Source organism: Dermacentor variabilis, chromosome 3 (genome assembly GCF_050947875.1).
Source record: "Dermacentor variabilis isolate Ectoservices chromosome 3, ASM5094787v1, whole genome shotgun sequence".
Taxonomy (NCBI): Eukaryota; Metazoa; Arthropoda; class Arachnida; order Ixodida; family Ixodidae; genus Dermacentor; species Dermacentor variabilis.
In genome coordinates, this window is record NC_134570.1 from 153,664,572 (window position 1) to 153,681,840 (window position 17,269).

General features: G+C 42.7%; 1 protein-coding gene and 1 long non-coding RNA gene across 4 annotated transcripts; both read left to right on the forward strand.

Moving 5' to 3' along the window:
• Positions 1-1,663: 1,663 nt before the first annotated feature.
• Positions 1,664-9,377, forward strand: LOC142576418 (uncharacterized). Of its 3 annotated transcripts, XM_075686548.1 has the most exons (3): positions 1,664-1,970; positions 2,132-2,400; positions 9,217-9,377. In XM_075686548.1, the coding sequence occupies exons 1-3, from the start codon at positions 1,886-1,888 to the stop codon at positions 9,280-9,282; spliced, it is 420 nt and encodes a 139-aa protein (XP_075542663.1). In that variant the 5' UTR covers positions 1,664-1,885; the 3' UTR covers positions 9,283-9,377. The 3 variants fall into 3 exon arrangements, 1 of the variants encoding a protein (XP_075542663.1); XR_012826842.1 differs by lacking the exons at positions 1,664-1,970; positions 2,132-2,400 and adding an exon at positions 3,592-3,711; XR_012826843.1 differs by lacking the exons at positions 1,664-1,970; positions 2,132-2,400 and adding an exon at positions 3,596-3,715.
• LOC142576419 (uncharacterized) lies at positions 2,416-6,921 on the forward strand. The gene is made up of 2 exons (XR_012826844.1): positions 2,416-3,071; positions 3,592-6,921. It is a non-coding gene; the product is annotated as an uncharacterized LOC142576419 (long non-coding RNA).
• Positions 9,378-17,269: the final 7,892 nt, after the last annotated feature.

Genomic DNA, 17,269 nt, shown 5'->3' on the forward strand with positions numbered 1-17,269 from the left:
TTGAAGCGACAGACAGCACGATCGAATGTCACTTCGTGTGGCCCGATCCTGGTGATAATTGTACGTATAAGCCCCAAAGGATGCAAACTTGTTTAAAAGGTGAATGTAGGGTAAACAAAATTGCGCTTTGATGTTACTAATTCCACTATAATGATAGATTAAAAGACCTGCGCTTGAAATGAAAGTCCTTTCAATTTGCATGCTATGGTTGCTTGCACCATTTGTGGTCAGAAAAGCAATTGTATCGGTTTCTGCATTATATTTCTGTGATCCGACCATATGTTTAATCTCGTGGGCGATATATGTTAAATCGCGTTGTGTTGTATATATTGTTTAGTTCGGTAAATTTCTGTCTAACAACCGAAGAAAACTGCCTAGATTTTGCGTAGTGGGTCAATTAAACCGTGTTATATTGAACATTCGTTTGATACGTAACATTGCTGGATTAATATGGATTGGAGGGCTTAATTCGAAGGCCGATAAAAATACAGATAAAAAATTTGGCTGAAGCGAGAATCGTTCACCAAGACGAAAGTGAACCGTGTATCCTAGAAAGCATGTGGACAGCTTCATGGCACATTCGCAAATGGAAGTCGTTACATGGACACTATTTTATTGTTGTGCTAGCGATTATATGGACACACAAGGACATTTCTGCCGTCGGCGTCGCCGTGACGTTCCGTAAAGTCCAAGGGCGATATAACACCGTCGCCGCGCGCCCTACGCAGTGTGTTGCACCTCAGGGCGGTCCCTCCGTTAGCAACCAGTTTGTTGCATTTGTAGGCGATCCCACTGCTAGCGAGGCCCATGTCCCAAACTGAATCGAGGACATGCCTATGCAAAATGTTATCGTAGGCCTTTTCGAGATCCAGCGCTGGGATACCGCTGACGTCTTGGACGTGTCCATATCGATGACGTGGTGTTTAACGAGTTTCATGACGTCGTGAGTTGACGGGGACAGGCGAAAATTTATCCCACCATGTTGTAGGGGAAGAGTTCGCGTTCCTCAATGTACCTAGATATACGGTTACAAATGAGATGTTCTGCAACCTTTCAGGCTAAACCCCATTAGCGCGATATTGTGCACGACGGCGACGAGCGACGGGTTCGCGCGACGGATCGGGCTGTCGCTTGAACAGATCGCTCGGTCTTGACGCGCGATCGCTCGGTTTTGCAAATCTAGAATCCGTCGCTCGTCGCCCGGAAGTGCTATGAGCGACTAGCCAATAGTAGGCAGCCGGAACAGGATGTACATTAGTGACGTACTACCGGTTTTCTTACGCACGCGCGCTTTTCGGGACGCAAAACAACGAGCCCCGCACACTCTCAAGTTCAACAAACGGCCACGGAGGGCGAAAAAATCGACCGCGCGCTGCTGCTAACAAAACCAGCATAGTAATATCACTTTGGGATGCTTACGTTAGTTTGAGCATTTTCCGCTGGAGGCGCCGTAATAAGCGCAATTTTTTTTTGCAAACTTTCTCCTACAATTACCGAAGCACGTTTATTACATGAAAAAAAGGGCGAAATTATCATTGATAATTTGATATTGTATTCTTTGTAAGTAAATTTATTGTTTATTTGTCATTATAAACGCAAATAGCGTTCAGCATCATCGATATTTCACGTGACCTCTGGCTTGGATTTAAAATTTTAAGCTGCTGACACGCACGTGGTAGTAGCGAAATGCCATACTAAAACGCTGCTGCCACGCACGGAAGTGACGTCAGAGTTATGATGACGTTGTTTAAACAAGTATGACGTGTTCCGGTTTATAGTTTTGCGCGCGCTGCTGGAGCTGCTTCAGCTTAGCTAAGACACAATTTTACGGTTTCTTACTGTATTGTGTGCTAGGATGTTGTTCTAGTTGCGCTGGAAGAATCGGATGGTGTTCGAACTTGCGTTCACGAGCGACACTTGGACGCAACGCTGGAGCAGCTCGTTTCCTTATGCCTTGCAGCGCGTTTATGGTTGGTAGTGTGGTCTTATGTAGCTCCTGTTACGTTTTTCAGTGCTCTTGTTTGTTGAATTTGCTGTTGTGAATGGGGCACATGTTGGCTTTCAGTATGGCAGAACTTTTTTCTCTTATGGTAAAAACGTTTAAACGCGTTCTAAACTCTTGTCGCTGCAGCCAGAGTGCGGGAAGCCTCGAGCTCGCTTCTTCCCGGCGCCGCCCCGGCTTCGAGGGCCGCCGGGGACCTTCTCCATCGGCGTTGCCGCCGCTGGGAGACGACTCTCAAAAGTTCAGAGTTGGCAGACCGCAGCTCTGGGCCATCCGGCAAGCCGAAGGTGCCGCTCGAGTTCAAGGACTTCGAGCCGCCACCTGACAAAAACTGCCGGACCATTCTCGTATTATTCTTCTTCATCCTTCGTAGGATTGCTGTTGCATATATTGCCCGAGTAAGTGCTGTTGCAATTTTTTTACGGCAATGTCGCATTTACAGAAGCGATCGCTCGGTGCTACCCAGTGGTAATTAAGGTACATGACAAAGTAATGGAAAGCAAGGCGAAGTTTTCTGGCGCGCTTACATACACGGTACGCCCGCGGCGCAGCACTTCCTTATATATCGCTCGCGAGCAGCGAGCGATGTGTTCGAAGACCAGCGCAAAAAAAAAAAAAAGCAGGCGCGCACCAAGTATGCGCGCCAGCACCAAGCCGCAACGAATCAAGCCAGAGAAAAGGAAAGCAGCGACAAGCGATCGTATAAAAGCGCAGTGCACAAACCAGACGCACACCAATCTGCGCTCGAAAAAGCGACCGTATAAAAGCCTAGTGCAGAAACCAGGCGCACATCAATCTGCGCTCAGAAAAGCGCGCGTAAGCACGTAGCGAGCCGCGCCAATCCAATCCAGAAGCCAGAGGAAGGGGGGAAGTAATGTGTGACACTAAGTTCAATGTTACCGCATTTACCTCTACTGTTTCTTGTCTTGCATCTTCATGCTGTTTCCCTGTTTACCTCGGATTTTGGTGGCTAGCGAATCGCGACTTGCTTGTGCACCTGCTCGTTACAGTTCAAGAGGCACATGTTGAGCAGCCTGAATGTAAACTATGAAGACAAATATTGCAAAAGGTGGCCCAGCCACTCATAGCTCTACTTTGGTTCAATTTTGTTTTAAAGTTTGGCTGTCTTGAAGACCGAGAAATTTTCTTAAATTTCTTCCAGCTAGTTTGCTAAGCTGCTATTTAGTATTGCTTCTTATGATGGCGCTGTGCGAGGTACCAGGTTTGCGCAAATGTTCCTCGCAACTTGTTTGTAGACATGACGTAGCTTCATTGCAGGAACCTGCATTTTGTTATACATGTGAAATGCATGCTAATATGACCAGTGTGGGCTTGCAGGTCCATGCATGCCGCTCTCAAGCAAATGCCGTTTCCATTGTATGAATCTTCCTTGACCTTGCTGCACTTCACAGGGCTTGTTTGGTTAATCCTTTTGTCTGTGCAATAGAATGCTCATAGGTCTTGAGCTTTACCCTGATCCTTTTGTCCAACAAAAAAAAAAAGCTCTTTAGGCATTGCGTTAGGGAACATATCTGGGTGATAATGTGACAATCTTTGCCTCTATAACCTTTCTTTTCTCCCATCTTCAGTGAAGTTGTCAACCACCTGTCCCTTTGTTCGAACAGAGTGCCATGCATTGACAGAAATTCTCATCACAACAAGAAAATCTCTGAAGGAAATTTTTGAAACTGACTAGGACTTCGTCTTGGGCAAGTTGGTGAAATCTGCGACGCATTTTTTTTTTTTTGTGCGCAAAAAGATATTTATAGAAGAAGGACGCATGAAAGTGCGAACTACCAACTGACTTAATGATTCAAAGGATGGAAGATAGGGTACAAATTTTGTGCACATGCAAGAGGCGAATGTTGTGACAGTGCTAGTTTGTCTAGTAATGCTACAAATCGGCATTAAACAAGTGCACTTCTGGGGAATTAAGGCAATTGAAGTGCTACTGACATGTGCACCATCTCTCTGATAAAATATTCCTTCGCGAATTCATGTGCTGTTTTGTTGCTACTTCTGCCCAGGATCACAATGTTGGAAAGCACGGCTCACATGAGCAGGCCTTGCAATGTGCGCTGCACCATCCGGTTTATTTAAATTGTTTGAATGCTCCCTCAAATAGTCATTTAGGCATTGGGCCGTTTGGTCTACATAGAACTTGCCGCAGCCGAGAGGTATCTCATAGACCAACCCACAGCACAATGCAAAATGGTTGGCATGATTTTTCATACACCCTTGTCTCGTGGTATGAGAGCCACTAGCAAAATTATTTGCTTTCACGTCGATAAATGTTGTACACTGTTGCACACATTTTTGGCGTGACAGAATGGGTCTTTTTTTTTTTGCATGAGTGCAAACATTCATAGCGATGGAAACACAAAAATTGTTTCAAGTGAGGCACTAGATCACCCAGAGCAACAATCTAAAGAAAACATGTATTTTATGTTAATCTTGATTTATTAAACAATTTTCTCGCCCTAATGTGGCAAAGAGGACATCTTAACCTCTACACGGACAGGCAGAAGAATGACAATTCCATGAGAAATGTCAACATATGAGCATGGAAAGCGCAGTTGCCAGTGATGTGAGGACTGACGACTTAACAAGTACCACAACGCGGAATGGAAAGCGTATGCGTCAGCTCCCGCCTTTTAAAAGGTTGATGCTCTTATTGAACACGCCAATGCCATGCTGTGCCCCGACCAGCTTCAAAGCCGCAAACTGCACTGTTTTGCAGTACGCTGCGACTGCAGCCCACTTGTTGCCTGATGTAGATTCCGGATTCCGGAAATGGGCTGAGAAGGTCTAAGCCGACACGATGGAAGGTCTTGGTAGGGATGTCAAGCGGCTGCAGGTAACCGGTGCGGAGCTGGGAAGGCTTCTTACGTCGTTGGCAAAGTTCACAAGTGGGGACACAACATCGTACGGAACGGGCAAGGCCCGTCCAAAAAATACGGCGACGTACACGGTCATAGGTTCGAGATACGGCAAGGTGTGCTGCCGTTGGTGCGTCGTGAAGCTCTTCTAGAACAGTGGAGCGGAGGTGTTTAGGTATTACAAGTAGAAACTCAGAGCCGTCCAGATGAAGGTTACAGAGGACGAAGAGGCGTAGAGCAGCATCGGCTGGAGAATGTTCAAAATGGTCTATGAGTGCTCTGATGTAGCCGTCATGATGTTGCTCATCGGCGAAATGAAGCAGCTGTGATACAGAGAATACACAAGAAGCACTGGCAATATTGGAGGAGTCAATGTTGTCAACAGGTAACGCGACAAGCAGTCAGCGTCTTGGTGCAGGCGGCCAGACTTGTACACCATGGAATATGAAAATTCTTGTAGCCTCAAAGCCCATCGACCAAGCTGGCCTGTAGGGTCTTTTAGTGATGAAAGCTAGCAGAGAGCATGATGGTCAGTGACTACGGAAAAAGGGCGACTGTAAAGGTAAGGACAGATATTCGCAACTGCCCAGACGACAGCAAGGCATTCTCATTCCGTAATGGAATAGTTGTGCTCCGATTGCGCTAGGAGGTGGCTCGCATAAGTAATAACGCGATCCTGTCCACGCTGACGCTGGGCTAAGACGGTACCTACTCCATGACCGCTGGCATCTGTACGCAATTCTGTAGGGGCATCAGGGTCGAAGTGGGCGAGAATGGGTGGTGAGGTTAGAAGAGTGACGAGACGAGAGAAGGCGGCGGCTTCTGAAGTACCCCGCACCTCCACCAGAATGTTACGTGTGAAAAGACAGACGAAAGGGGCTATTTACAGGTTATTTACACTGGAGCCAGGCAGCCAGGCCGACCCTCGCTCGCACTAAGAGCTGCGACGTCATCTTCGTTCTCGTGGCGGCCCGTCTTTTGAGCATTGCTCGATGATATTGTAATAATATTACTGCGAATAGAGCTTTTGTAATTGAGAAACTGAAGTAAATGCAGGACACAATTAGACACTCCCTTAGACATTCAAGTACTAGCCAGATGATGAAGGCACTCCTCATTAAAATTCTGTCACTGGAACTCATCTACTAGTAATAAAAATATCGCTGCATTGCATTATAACATGAAAGAAAATGCTTCTTGTCTAGTTCTATTTGATTTTTAGAAAAAAGAACCTATTGAGCTTACCCTTGAAAGCATCGCCCACGCTTTTGTGTTTCAGTAGTTATTATGTAGTGCTGAGCTGGCTTTTCTGGCTCGCGAAACTTGCACAAACTTCAAGTCGCAGAGAATTTTATGTTCATGTGATGTCGTGGTATGTTTGAACAGTCCATGCCACTTGACCAAGAGCAGCTGCAGTGGTGAATCCAATGTTCTGTCTTGGGTCGGTTGCTCCATGGCCGCACGTACGCATTTTTCGTAGAAAACTGTAGCACCATCTGTAGGGCGCTGTTTTACTCACCGATGAAAGCAAAGGGCAGTCGTGGCGTATGCAACGTCGCCACTCCCTGCTCAGGAGCAGGTGATTTGAATTCCTCTCTAGGTATGCGGACCCTTCAGACGCAATTTCCTCGTAAACTAAGTCTTGTTGGCACGAAACAAGCACTGTGAGGTTTATGGAATGCTACTTTAATAGGCCGCATCTATTTATTTATTTCATACATACTGCTAGCCTCCATTTCGAGGCTGTTGCAGGACATGGGAAAATACATTGCATCAAAATATGAATGGCAAACTTATACACTTGTTAATATTGTAGTTTACGAGAAGATGTAGTTGAGCAATACAATAAGAGGGTGTGACCTTCCTGAGTCAGCCCTTAAAGGTTAGTGAACAAAAATGCAGAAGCATAAGGCAAACAACAAAAAAAGTACACCAAACCAATTACAAACATATTGCAGTGTCTGTAGGCGATACTTATAAGTTAAGATGCGTACTCAGACCTATTTTTCCAGCATAGGAAGGAAATCGTCAGGTGAACAAATTATATCACTAGGCAATGAATTCTAATCACTGATTGTCTGAGGAAAGAAAAAATACCTGAATGTGTCTGTGTGGAACCTGTATTCAATTAAATGTTTAAGGTGTTTAGTTCTAGTGTTTCGCTGTTCAGAGAAAGATACATATGCACCACTGTGTAATTTGTAGCCCCCATTAAGGAGGTGGAACAGAAACTTGAGGCGTAAGAATTTAGCACGCTTGCAAATAGTACTATAGTCCACTACTACTTAGTAGTCTGCTTTGTATTTTCCTTTAATGTCCCATGAAATGACCATATTAGGGAGCACTCAAACAATTCAAATAAATTTCAAGGTGTGCATCTTGGCATGCTTTGCAAGGCCTGCTAACGTGAACTGTGCTTTTCGTGTGTTATGATCTTGGGCAGTGCATGAGTTCATGGAAGCATACAGTGTTAGGACGATCCTGCATGTGTTAGTAAATGTAAATTATTTTAATTGCATGTAACCTTAGAAGCAGGCTAGTAGCCAATAAACTCTTGTTTGCTAACCCAAGGCATCGAGGCGGTCAAAGTCAGGGTCGTTGACCATTTGCCTGCTCCTAACCCCAATTATTGGCAAATCAGTTCTGTAGAAACCCGCAAGATCAAGGAGGGTACACGAAAAGGAAAATTCTTGAGACCCATATGGGTTTTTAAAAAAAGGCGGTGACTGGTGACACGCGTAGTAGAGGCGAAATGCCATACCAAAACGCTACTGCCATGCACGGAAGTGATGTCACATTTTTGACCACGTGATTGTGACGTTTAAACAAGTATGGCGTGTTCCAGTTAACAATTTTGCTACAGTTTGCGCGCGCTGCTTCCACTTTTGATCTTAGTTAAAACATAAATTTATGGTTCCTTACTGTATTGTGTAGCAAAATATGCTAGTTAGTTGTGCTGGGACAACCGAAATGTGCCTGAGCTTGCGATCATGAGCGACACTTGGGCCCACGCCTAAAGCAACTCATTTCCTTATACCTTGCAGTGCCTGTTATGGTTCATAACGTGGTTTTGTGCAGCTTACTGTTCAGTTTTTCAGTGCTGTTGCTCTTGTTTGCTGAATTTGTTGTAAATGGAGCTCGTGAGTGTCTTCAGCTTGGCGGCACTTTCTTCTCTTATGACAGAAAGGTTTAAAATATTTCTAAACGCTTGTTGCTGTCGCTTACTTGAGTACGTTGATCGTGAAGACTTTTCCTTTTTTTTTTCCATCTTTCGTGGGGCTTTGCATAATGTGCGAGTAAGTGAGCTGTCGCAAATTTTTATGGCACTCAATGCAGCGTTTACCTCTACTCTTCGTCTACTGTACGGTTTCCCTAATCACGGATTTCTCAGCTCGATTGTGAATCACGACTTGCTTGAGAACCTGCTAGAAAGCCCAAAGAAGGCTACAGCATCTACATTCTGCGCCTGCTCGCAACACTTCAAAATGCACATGTTGAGAAACCCTAATCTAAACTATGAAAACCAGTATATAGGAACATGTTCTACTCAGGCTCAATCTTGCTCTCAAATTAAGTTTGTCTTGAAGCCAGAATGCGGTGCAGCTTGTTTCCTAAACTGATATGTATACTAGCATTGTCGTTTCTTACGCTGTTATCTGAGGCACCATGCTTGCACGAACATTCTTCGCAACTTGTATGGAAATACGACGTAGATTCATTGTAGGAATCAAGCTTTGTGTCCTGTCCTTCTCTTGGATTTTATTTTCGCGCTATTCTTGAGCTCGAATCAGGAATTTGTCATTGTAGAACCTGCACTACGTAGATGTGAAATGTAAAGACACTATACGGGTAGGTGGGTGTACGCAAATGTGTAAGTTTCTAGGCTCATGCCAATCAAGAAAATGCCAATTTTTCATCCCGTGAGTCTTTCTTCACCTTGTGGAATTTCACAAGCCTTGTTTCAGTCATCCCTTGGTATCCGTTGCAGCAGCTCAGTGTCTATAGTGCCCTGCTGAGCACAAGCTCAGTGGTTTGATTCCCGGCTCTAACAGCCACAGTTTGATGGGGGTGAAACGTAAAAACACTTGCATTTGAGCTTTGGGCGCACTTTAAGGAATCTCCGGTGGTCAAAATAAACTAGAACCTACGATGTAAACCACAGTGAAGTTACATGTCAAAACCTCACAGTTAAAGTAATCTCTTGATCTGTATAACAAAATTCTGATAAGTTTTATCCCTTAGCATAATCCTCTTGTCTAATAAAAACTTTTTAAGGCACTGTGTAAAAATATGTTTTGGATGACTACTGAGTATTTTTTCTCAAATCTTTTTCAGCACCAAACTGAAGAAGTTGTCGATCACTTTGGCCTTTTCTCAAACAGGGTGTTGTCCGGTGATTGAATTTCTCTTCACACAAGGACAGATTGTGAAGGAGATTTTGTAAACTATCAGCAGCAGTAGAGAACGAGGCACAAAGAATAAAGGAAATTGATGGACCCAATTTTCTGTTATTTACTATGTTGTGAAGGAAGCAGACAGTGAAGCTGGACAATATGTAGGGGAAATCATAATGTAGAAATAATAAGTAAAGAGGAAGTGAAAGTTGATAGAAAGACAACTTGCTGAAGGTGGGAGCCGAACCCCCATACTGTGCATTAAGCATGCCGTGCATTGCCAATTAAGCTACTGATGTGGTCGTCCTCCCATTTACTTGGCTATCTGTGTATGTGTAAGGGGTAGTCCTGGGAGGGTTGGCCAGCACTGCTTCTCTCGGCCATGTCAGGGGATGTGGAACATCTCTAACTGATGATGTCAAATTGTATGACTTCAGGATTAGGCAACTGGACAACAAGCCCTTAAATGCTCCCTCATGGCATCAAGGCAGCCAAAGAAAATACCTTTGACCAGTTGCTTGCTGCAAAGCTGATTTACTATGTGACTCCTGTTCTTAAAAAGGGATGTTCCACATGTGCTGTTGTTGGCTACGAGTGGTCCTGGCTAGCACTACTAGTGCTCTTTTTGTATGTGTACACAAATACCTAAGAAAGTGAACAAGGGAGGGCCCTCATGACAGCTTAACTGGTATAGCACAGTACGTATAATGTGGTTCAGCTCCCACCTTTTCATCCACTTTCATTTCCTTTATTTCTACATTTCAATGAAACACAATTTCCCCTGTGCTTTCTCTGGCTTTGTAGTCTGTTTTTTCATATAGTAAAAAGAAGGCTGCCTCAAGTTCATACAGGCCGCTTCAGTATTTTTGTACAATCCCATAAGAAAAGGCATTTGTTCCCCTCGGCTAAAGAAATACAGAATCCAGGTTTGTGCAATTTATCTGATATGTCCACATTTTGGGACAAAGTCTTCATGGACTATCTGGAAGCAGTGGCGAAGCCAGTGGGTAACAAACTGGGCACAAGCCCTCACTCCCCCCCCCCCCCCCGTGCACACACACACACACACATACAAAATTTCTATCTATATGGGATCTGCCCAGCCCCCTTTCCGTCCGCAGTCATGTTGGTGCAGCCCGTCCACCTGCTCTCCCTATAAAAAAAATTTTGGCTATGCCACTGTGTTGAAATATGTGCCACAGTAGTCATCAATGTTTTAAGAAATTGAGGAAGAAGCTAAACAAGTGAAATGTCGAAGAAAGTTCTCAGGTGTGTTGCTCATGCATGGCAACATGCCAGACTGCATGGCGAAATTTGGTTTGCGATGCACTCTGGCATGTTTGAAACATGCGTGCCAACTGCACGCTAGCCTAGCCTGATCACTACTGCTGTGCACAATTAGTCATGCTTTTGACATCAATTAAACAGTAATCTGATTTAGAGAAAAGCATGCTTCTGCATACTTTTGCCCTTTCACTTGCTGGCTCTGCTGGTTGTTGCCAAGCTGGATGATCGTGTAGCTGGTGGATCGGCATTCCTGACCCCTTCAACTTGAGCACAAGCCTCAGGTATCTCCTTTTCTTTTGCACAACCTATACCTTGCAGCAGTTGTTGCAGTTCATAGTGTACGTCTGTGCAACTTGCACTCTACATTCCAGTTTTGTACTTTATGTTTTGTTTGGTTTGCTGTTGGTTAGCCCTCATTAGTCCTACCACACATCTACTGTTTTGAACCATGTTCACGATATTTAACTATATAAGGAACTTCCTTGTTACTTGATTTGTCTTTTACATATGAGAATTGGATCAGAACTACCCTACTTTGTTCATACATGGTCAATCACACTCCTGTCTTGTTGGTTAGCAGCTCCACAGTGAAGCATGTCCAATAGTGTACCTTATGTGATTTGGATGTGTGGACAAAAGCACAGGTGCACACCTCGCATTTAGCCAGATATTTTATCAGGTGCTGTATTTTCCAACCACTTATTTAATTTACTAGTTTTACCTTTCATCTAAGTGCGGATGCTACTGAACTGCTATCACTGGGGCTGGCAATATTATATATAATATATGCTACCTTTGCAACTTGGTCCCTGTTAAAGCTTGAAGAAAAATAATCCTATAATACAAGCAGTCACATAATGTACCCCTGGAAAAAGATGGTTCATTTGCAAAACCTACTCGACATAATTTATTAATAAAAAGAAATGGGGTGAGACAGATGGAATGCCCTTCCTGAAATTATAAAAGGCAAAGTAGACTGGTCTCATTTTTTTCTACACCACCACAGCTGTGGTGCATGCTGGTAATTGCACTACAGCTGAGTTGCGAACAGAGAGCATATAAAATGTGTAATCCACCGAGTCTTTTTGATCATAGGCAACAGTTTTTTTCGTTGAAGCATTGTGACATTATAGTAAAGGAATAAACTGTTGCGTCCCTGTATGCTGCAATGAAATGCAAAGGAACAAAATTCTCTAAGTCTTTATTTCTTTCAAAAAGACAACAGCTTGCCACAGGAGCACATGTTTAAGGACTATAGCAAATTAGCCTGACAGAAAAGCAAGTAAAATTTTTTTGTTGGTTTGATTTCGTGAAAAACTGCTGTGGCTGCTAGTGCAGCTTGTAAAACTTAGGCAAATGGAACGTGGCAATCGTGCATTTTCACCACAATGGACACGACGATGCTGTGAAAGGCACAAAGATGTGAACAAATGAAAGGATCAGTCATGTGCAGTGAAGTCTTAGAAGTAAGAGAGGCTTTGAAGACATGCAGCAATACCAGATAAATATAACGGACAAATGAGCATTCAGTATGAAGTGCTGCTCACACGGCCAGGCTTGGCCATTGTAAACAAGAACAAACATGCATTGCTCGGTCTGTATACCTGCGCTCATCTGCTATACAATAGTCCTAGCCACATCCCTGACCATCAAAAATCTACCCATTCATTTAGATGGTTAGATAACATTGCTTTCTTGAACTCCTGGCATTGTTGATAGACAGCACTTTAACTGCAGGGCTACAGTTGCGTATTAGTGAATGCGTCTTGTGACATAAGCAAATTGTAACCACTCGGGCTCAACAAAGAATTAACCTCACGCTCATATATTCAAGAAAAAAAACAGTTCACCCAAGCATTTCTATACTTTCTGCAGGAAAAGAAAAATGCAATAGAAAGCATAACCAACGCTTCACAACCTTGCATTCAACTGGTCACTTTTAAGCATTATTGCTCATCTTTAAGGTCCTTTAATGAATCAAGAAAACGTGCCAACAAGCACCTTGTAACAAAAATTGTGCAACCCAACTTTGTTGCTTCGTACAACTATTAGAGTGCTTGAAAACAGCAAGTCAAATAAGCCATAAAGCTTACCATTTAAGAAAATCCTTTGCTGGGCTAGTTGGTTCATTATCAGTCTAATAGCGGAAAGTGCAAACTTCAAACGGGACAGAAAGAGAGTCCTGTGTCTGTCTCTCTATCCATCTCGTTTGAAGTTTCTGCTTTCCTTATTCCATTCAAAGCTTACTGCTTCCAAGTTCCTCATAGTGTATGTGATATTAACCATTGCAAAAGCATTTTCTTCAAGCAAATAAACATCATTAAGTAAATTTCAATGCATGTCCTTATATTTAAACATGCATGCAGATTATATCCTTGGTCGAGTCACTGCTGAAATGTAAACACATGACCACCACCATTTATATGCAAGGTGTCGTAATTTGGGATTGTCAAGCTTGGATATTAATGCAAAACGTCATTGGAGAGCAACTTTTTTTTTCTTCCTTTATATACTTCCTTGAGTATTTTCTGCCGCAAACAGAAAAGAATCTGCTTCACATAGCTGGTGCATGTTAACAGATGCAAGCTTTGAAACACATGCCATTCACATTGAGATAATGAACTTTCACGTCTCCAGCCCCTCAACTTGGCCAGAAGTGTAGTCGCTGAATATGCACTCTGACCACCACCACTGCTTCCACAAAACTCATGTTGGTGAATATGCAAACTCTATAACTATTACGCAGTGCCTTCCCACCGTGTTCCAAATTCTCCTAAGAACTACAAGTAACATGGCAGGAAAAAAGCATGCATCTGCATGCTAGGCATGGTGAGATTGGTCTATTAGGTGCTAAATTGCAGCAAATCCATTGCCTTTGTTGCAATACACTATAAGCAAAGCTTTCCTGAATCATTACATTTACATACTATGCAAAGAGATACATGATCTCTGCACTTGTTTTTTATTTCTATACCATCTGCTTTAAATGCAAATGAAAGGTCTCATATGGCGTTATGGTATGCAACGACGACTTGCAGCTGAATGCATCATTTTGCAACTGGTGACAAAAGCATTGTGAGCAGTGGTATATGTACGTAGAATAATGGCTTTTAGAAAATTTAGCAACGTTGAGTCGGGTATTGCTAAAAAAAAGTTTGTGAAACTGTCTTGAAGGTGTTAAGACACAGCAGTGCATGTCACAAAGATGCATGCATGTCTATGGCATTTGCACTGCCTTGCAGCATTGTTAGACATCATATACTACAAGCATAGCCTCCCATACACTTTTGTCAGGATTATATTGGTTATGCTGGGCACCTCGTAAATTTTTCACAGTCATGCTAAGAAATTTACTACTGCACCCAAGACCCAAACAGAGTTTCCTTTGTCTGTATCTGACCATAACCTTCGAAATCTTGTAGTGAAAGGACACCAGGATGGCAGATGCTTAGAGGAAGTTTATTCAACGGAGTTCCTGAAGGAGGCAAAATTGTCAACCTTAACACTGCCCAAAGAAATCACTGATGTAAAAAGTTTTGCATTGCTGTTCCATGTTTCCTATTATTTGTATGTGGTACCTGAAGGTAAAATATTAATAAAGCTCTTGAAGGGAACAGTGCTAAAAACAGGACAATGAGAGGAGATCCAACACTGTGCTGACTAGAACCAATATTTATTGCATGTTGATATCAATATATACTGGATGTACAATTGGGTGCAGAAAAAAACAGATGATGACGTACAATATGATTGTTAAGAGAACGAAATCACAGGCTGAATAGATGCATGATTTTACAGCTGTGTAGCGATAGTGGAGGCATGCCGACACAATTTTCAGAATATTTATGGATGGCAATAATGTCTTCAAAAGTTTTCCATAAGCTTTGTTCAGGGTGCCTGCCTAAAACTATGCACTGAGAAAGCGTGACTTTACGCTACTGCAATAAGGCATACATGTATGCTTCTACTTCTTTGCAATGCCTCCATGACCACTATTGTCTCTTGAACCAAATATGTACTTTTCAAAGGTCATACAGAGAGGTTGGCTACGGTCTCAAATGTCTTATTGGATGAGATCCATCATGGAATATTGTGGTCAAGTGTATCCCTTATTCTATTTGATAGTGAATATCTTGTACAATACTGAGACTAAAGAAATGGGTCTGTAGTTCTTCCAATTCTTAAACACCTCCATTCTTGTAATTATGCTCGCATTCTTTAAAGTCTGGTATGCTTAGCGTTGTTAGGCATTGTGAATAAAGGACTGCAAGATTCCAGTGCAATATCTCCTCCATGTTTTATCAAATCAACTGTTATTTCATCTTCTCCTGCCACATTTTCCTTGGACTTATCTTGCGAAGCCCTTCAAACCTGATCAATAGTTACACATTGCACGTCCATTTCCTGTTTGCTACTACATCCAATCATGGTTACATGGCTGTTATGGGTACGGTACCCCTTTCAGTCACGGTGTCTCCATATGAAGATACGACTTTCTATGTTGCGTTTTTCATCAAAAAGCGAAGGAGTGACACTGCACACTGGTGGGGATAATATGGGAAGCATACATAAATGCAATGAACGCCATCTGATGAAGCGACGAAACACTACTAGAGAAAAAGATGTTTGAAGACGGACGACTCCATGTTTTACGGAAGCTCTGGTTTGTCGCTGCTCAAATTTCTCTTTTGCAGCAGCCTCAAACATTCAGAACGGTTAAAAACCCTGTTTTATGTGAAGAAAGAGCTACTTTTAAAGAAAAACAGTTGCACAATACTCATAGTTCTATTACTGAATAGTTTTGATCCTGTTTTCATCCGAGTCTCCATTTGGAGACACTGTGACTCACTCAATCTTTTTTACCACGCCGGCGAACCATAGCCACTGTGCGAAAACTTAAAACCACCGACACTTTTTGGACTTCTTGGGCAATCTAGTTCACCGTCGAAGAATTAAACTGTGTTTTTCAGTGTTCCTTTTAGTTTTAAGTGGTGGCATTTTTTAAATGCACAAATCGTCGTACGCACTGTTTCGTCATGAAGGTGGTAAATGCTCACATTTCCGGACCATGAAACGAACAACGTCAGTCTGGCAATTATGTCGCTTCCTCGAATGGTTGTCCAGATACGAGAGATTCCTAGTTTGGTCCCAGAACAACAGAATTTTGTTTGGGCGAAGTTGACCTGCAGAAGCAGTACAGACTGTTTTCTGTTTTTGTATTTGAGAATTTTGTCTGTGCTGAAATTTAGCATTTTCTTTTAATGTCCAACCTGAATAGCTCATTTTGAGTCACCATCCTTGCTCTAAACATGATGCGATTGTGTGAGGTAGGATGCAAAGGACCACTGGCCCCAGCAAGTCCAGTTGCCGTTTCCTTAGCAAAGCAAGTATGAGAAGTGTGTGGTAGAAACCGGGGCCACTGCCGGAAATGCGATGTTTTTCTGTGCATCGCAGCTCAGGATCACTTCTTCAAATATCACAACCTGTCAACCAGTCGATGCACCACTCGCACAACCCTGAATAGATAATGCCCCTTCTTCCTTTAAAGTGGCATAGTGAACTTGCGATAGAAAGTATTGAGTCACGATGTCTCCATATGAGGACGCGATTGACTTTGCAAAATAATATTCCTAGAGAGGGGAATTTTTTTTTTCGAACTCTGGACACCTGAAACATTCATACCTGCAAGCTCGAAAAATGTCCTGGCAGAATACCATCATTCGTGACTGAAGGGGGTACAGTTCAGTATAGTAGCCATGAAAATGGCTACAAATGCTAAGTTTGTGTTTGTTTGCACACACAGCACTCCAGAGTGAGTGATTGCTGTACGGCAGGTGAAGTCTGCCTCCTCAAATGACATAGCCTGCTCCATTATGTAATTTTAGTTTTATGCCTGTACTAGCATATACTATCCTGCAGGATGATAAAATGTATCATACATTTGCTCCAATTTCGTGTTTGATCAAGTGCGCACAGTTTATGTTTGGAAATATTCGATAAGTATTGAAAAAATATTCATGTTTATGAATAGGGACAACTCAATTGGAAGACTGAATCGAGTAGGTCAGTATTCAATTTGTTATTAGAAAGCTTTGAATATTTGCACGCACCCCACTGTGTGCAGCATGTGTGGGGAGAGAGAGATTGATAGTACTTCACAGTCTCATACAATGTGGTGAAGCATAGATAGAAAGAAAAAAAAACTAATTTCTTTTCTTGCATATAGACAGAATACCTTTCTAAACTCTGCTTTTTCGTAGTACAGGCCCACTTTTCAGTAACAAAACTGTAATAGAGTTTCTTAAAGATGTAGGCACATCACAAGTTATTTGTTTAAATGACCTGTTGCACTGAATGCCAGTGGATGTTGTAGCTGCTGTGCTTGCATAAGCATAGGACACAATTTCGGGCCGTGATGTTAAAGGGCTCCGATGGGGCTCAGTGAAAGTGAGCATGACACTTTTGGTTTCTTTTTTAGCTTAATCATGACAGATTTATGCTCCCAATACATTTTGCTATGTACATGCCCATACTTCAATAGCATGTATTTTCTCAACAGCTTTATCACATGTATCATTGGAACTCATTCTACCATCGACGACTCAGTCCCATTTATAGCACCCTTTGGCTAGATCTGGCCCTTGCATCATTAATCCCCGTATCATAATCAAAAAGAGTGCAATTTGCCACAAGTTCTTTGTGTTCAG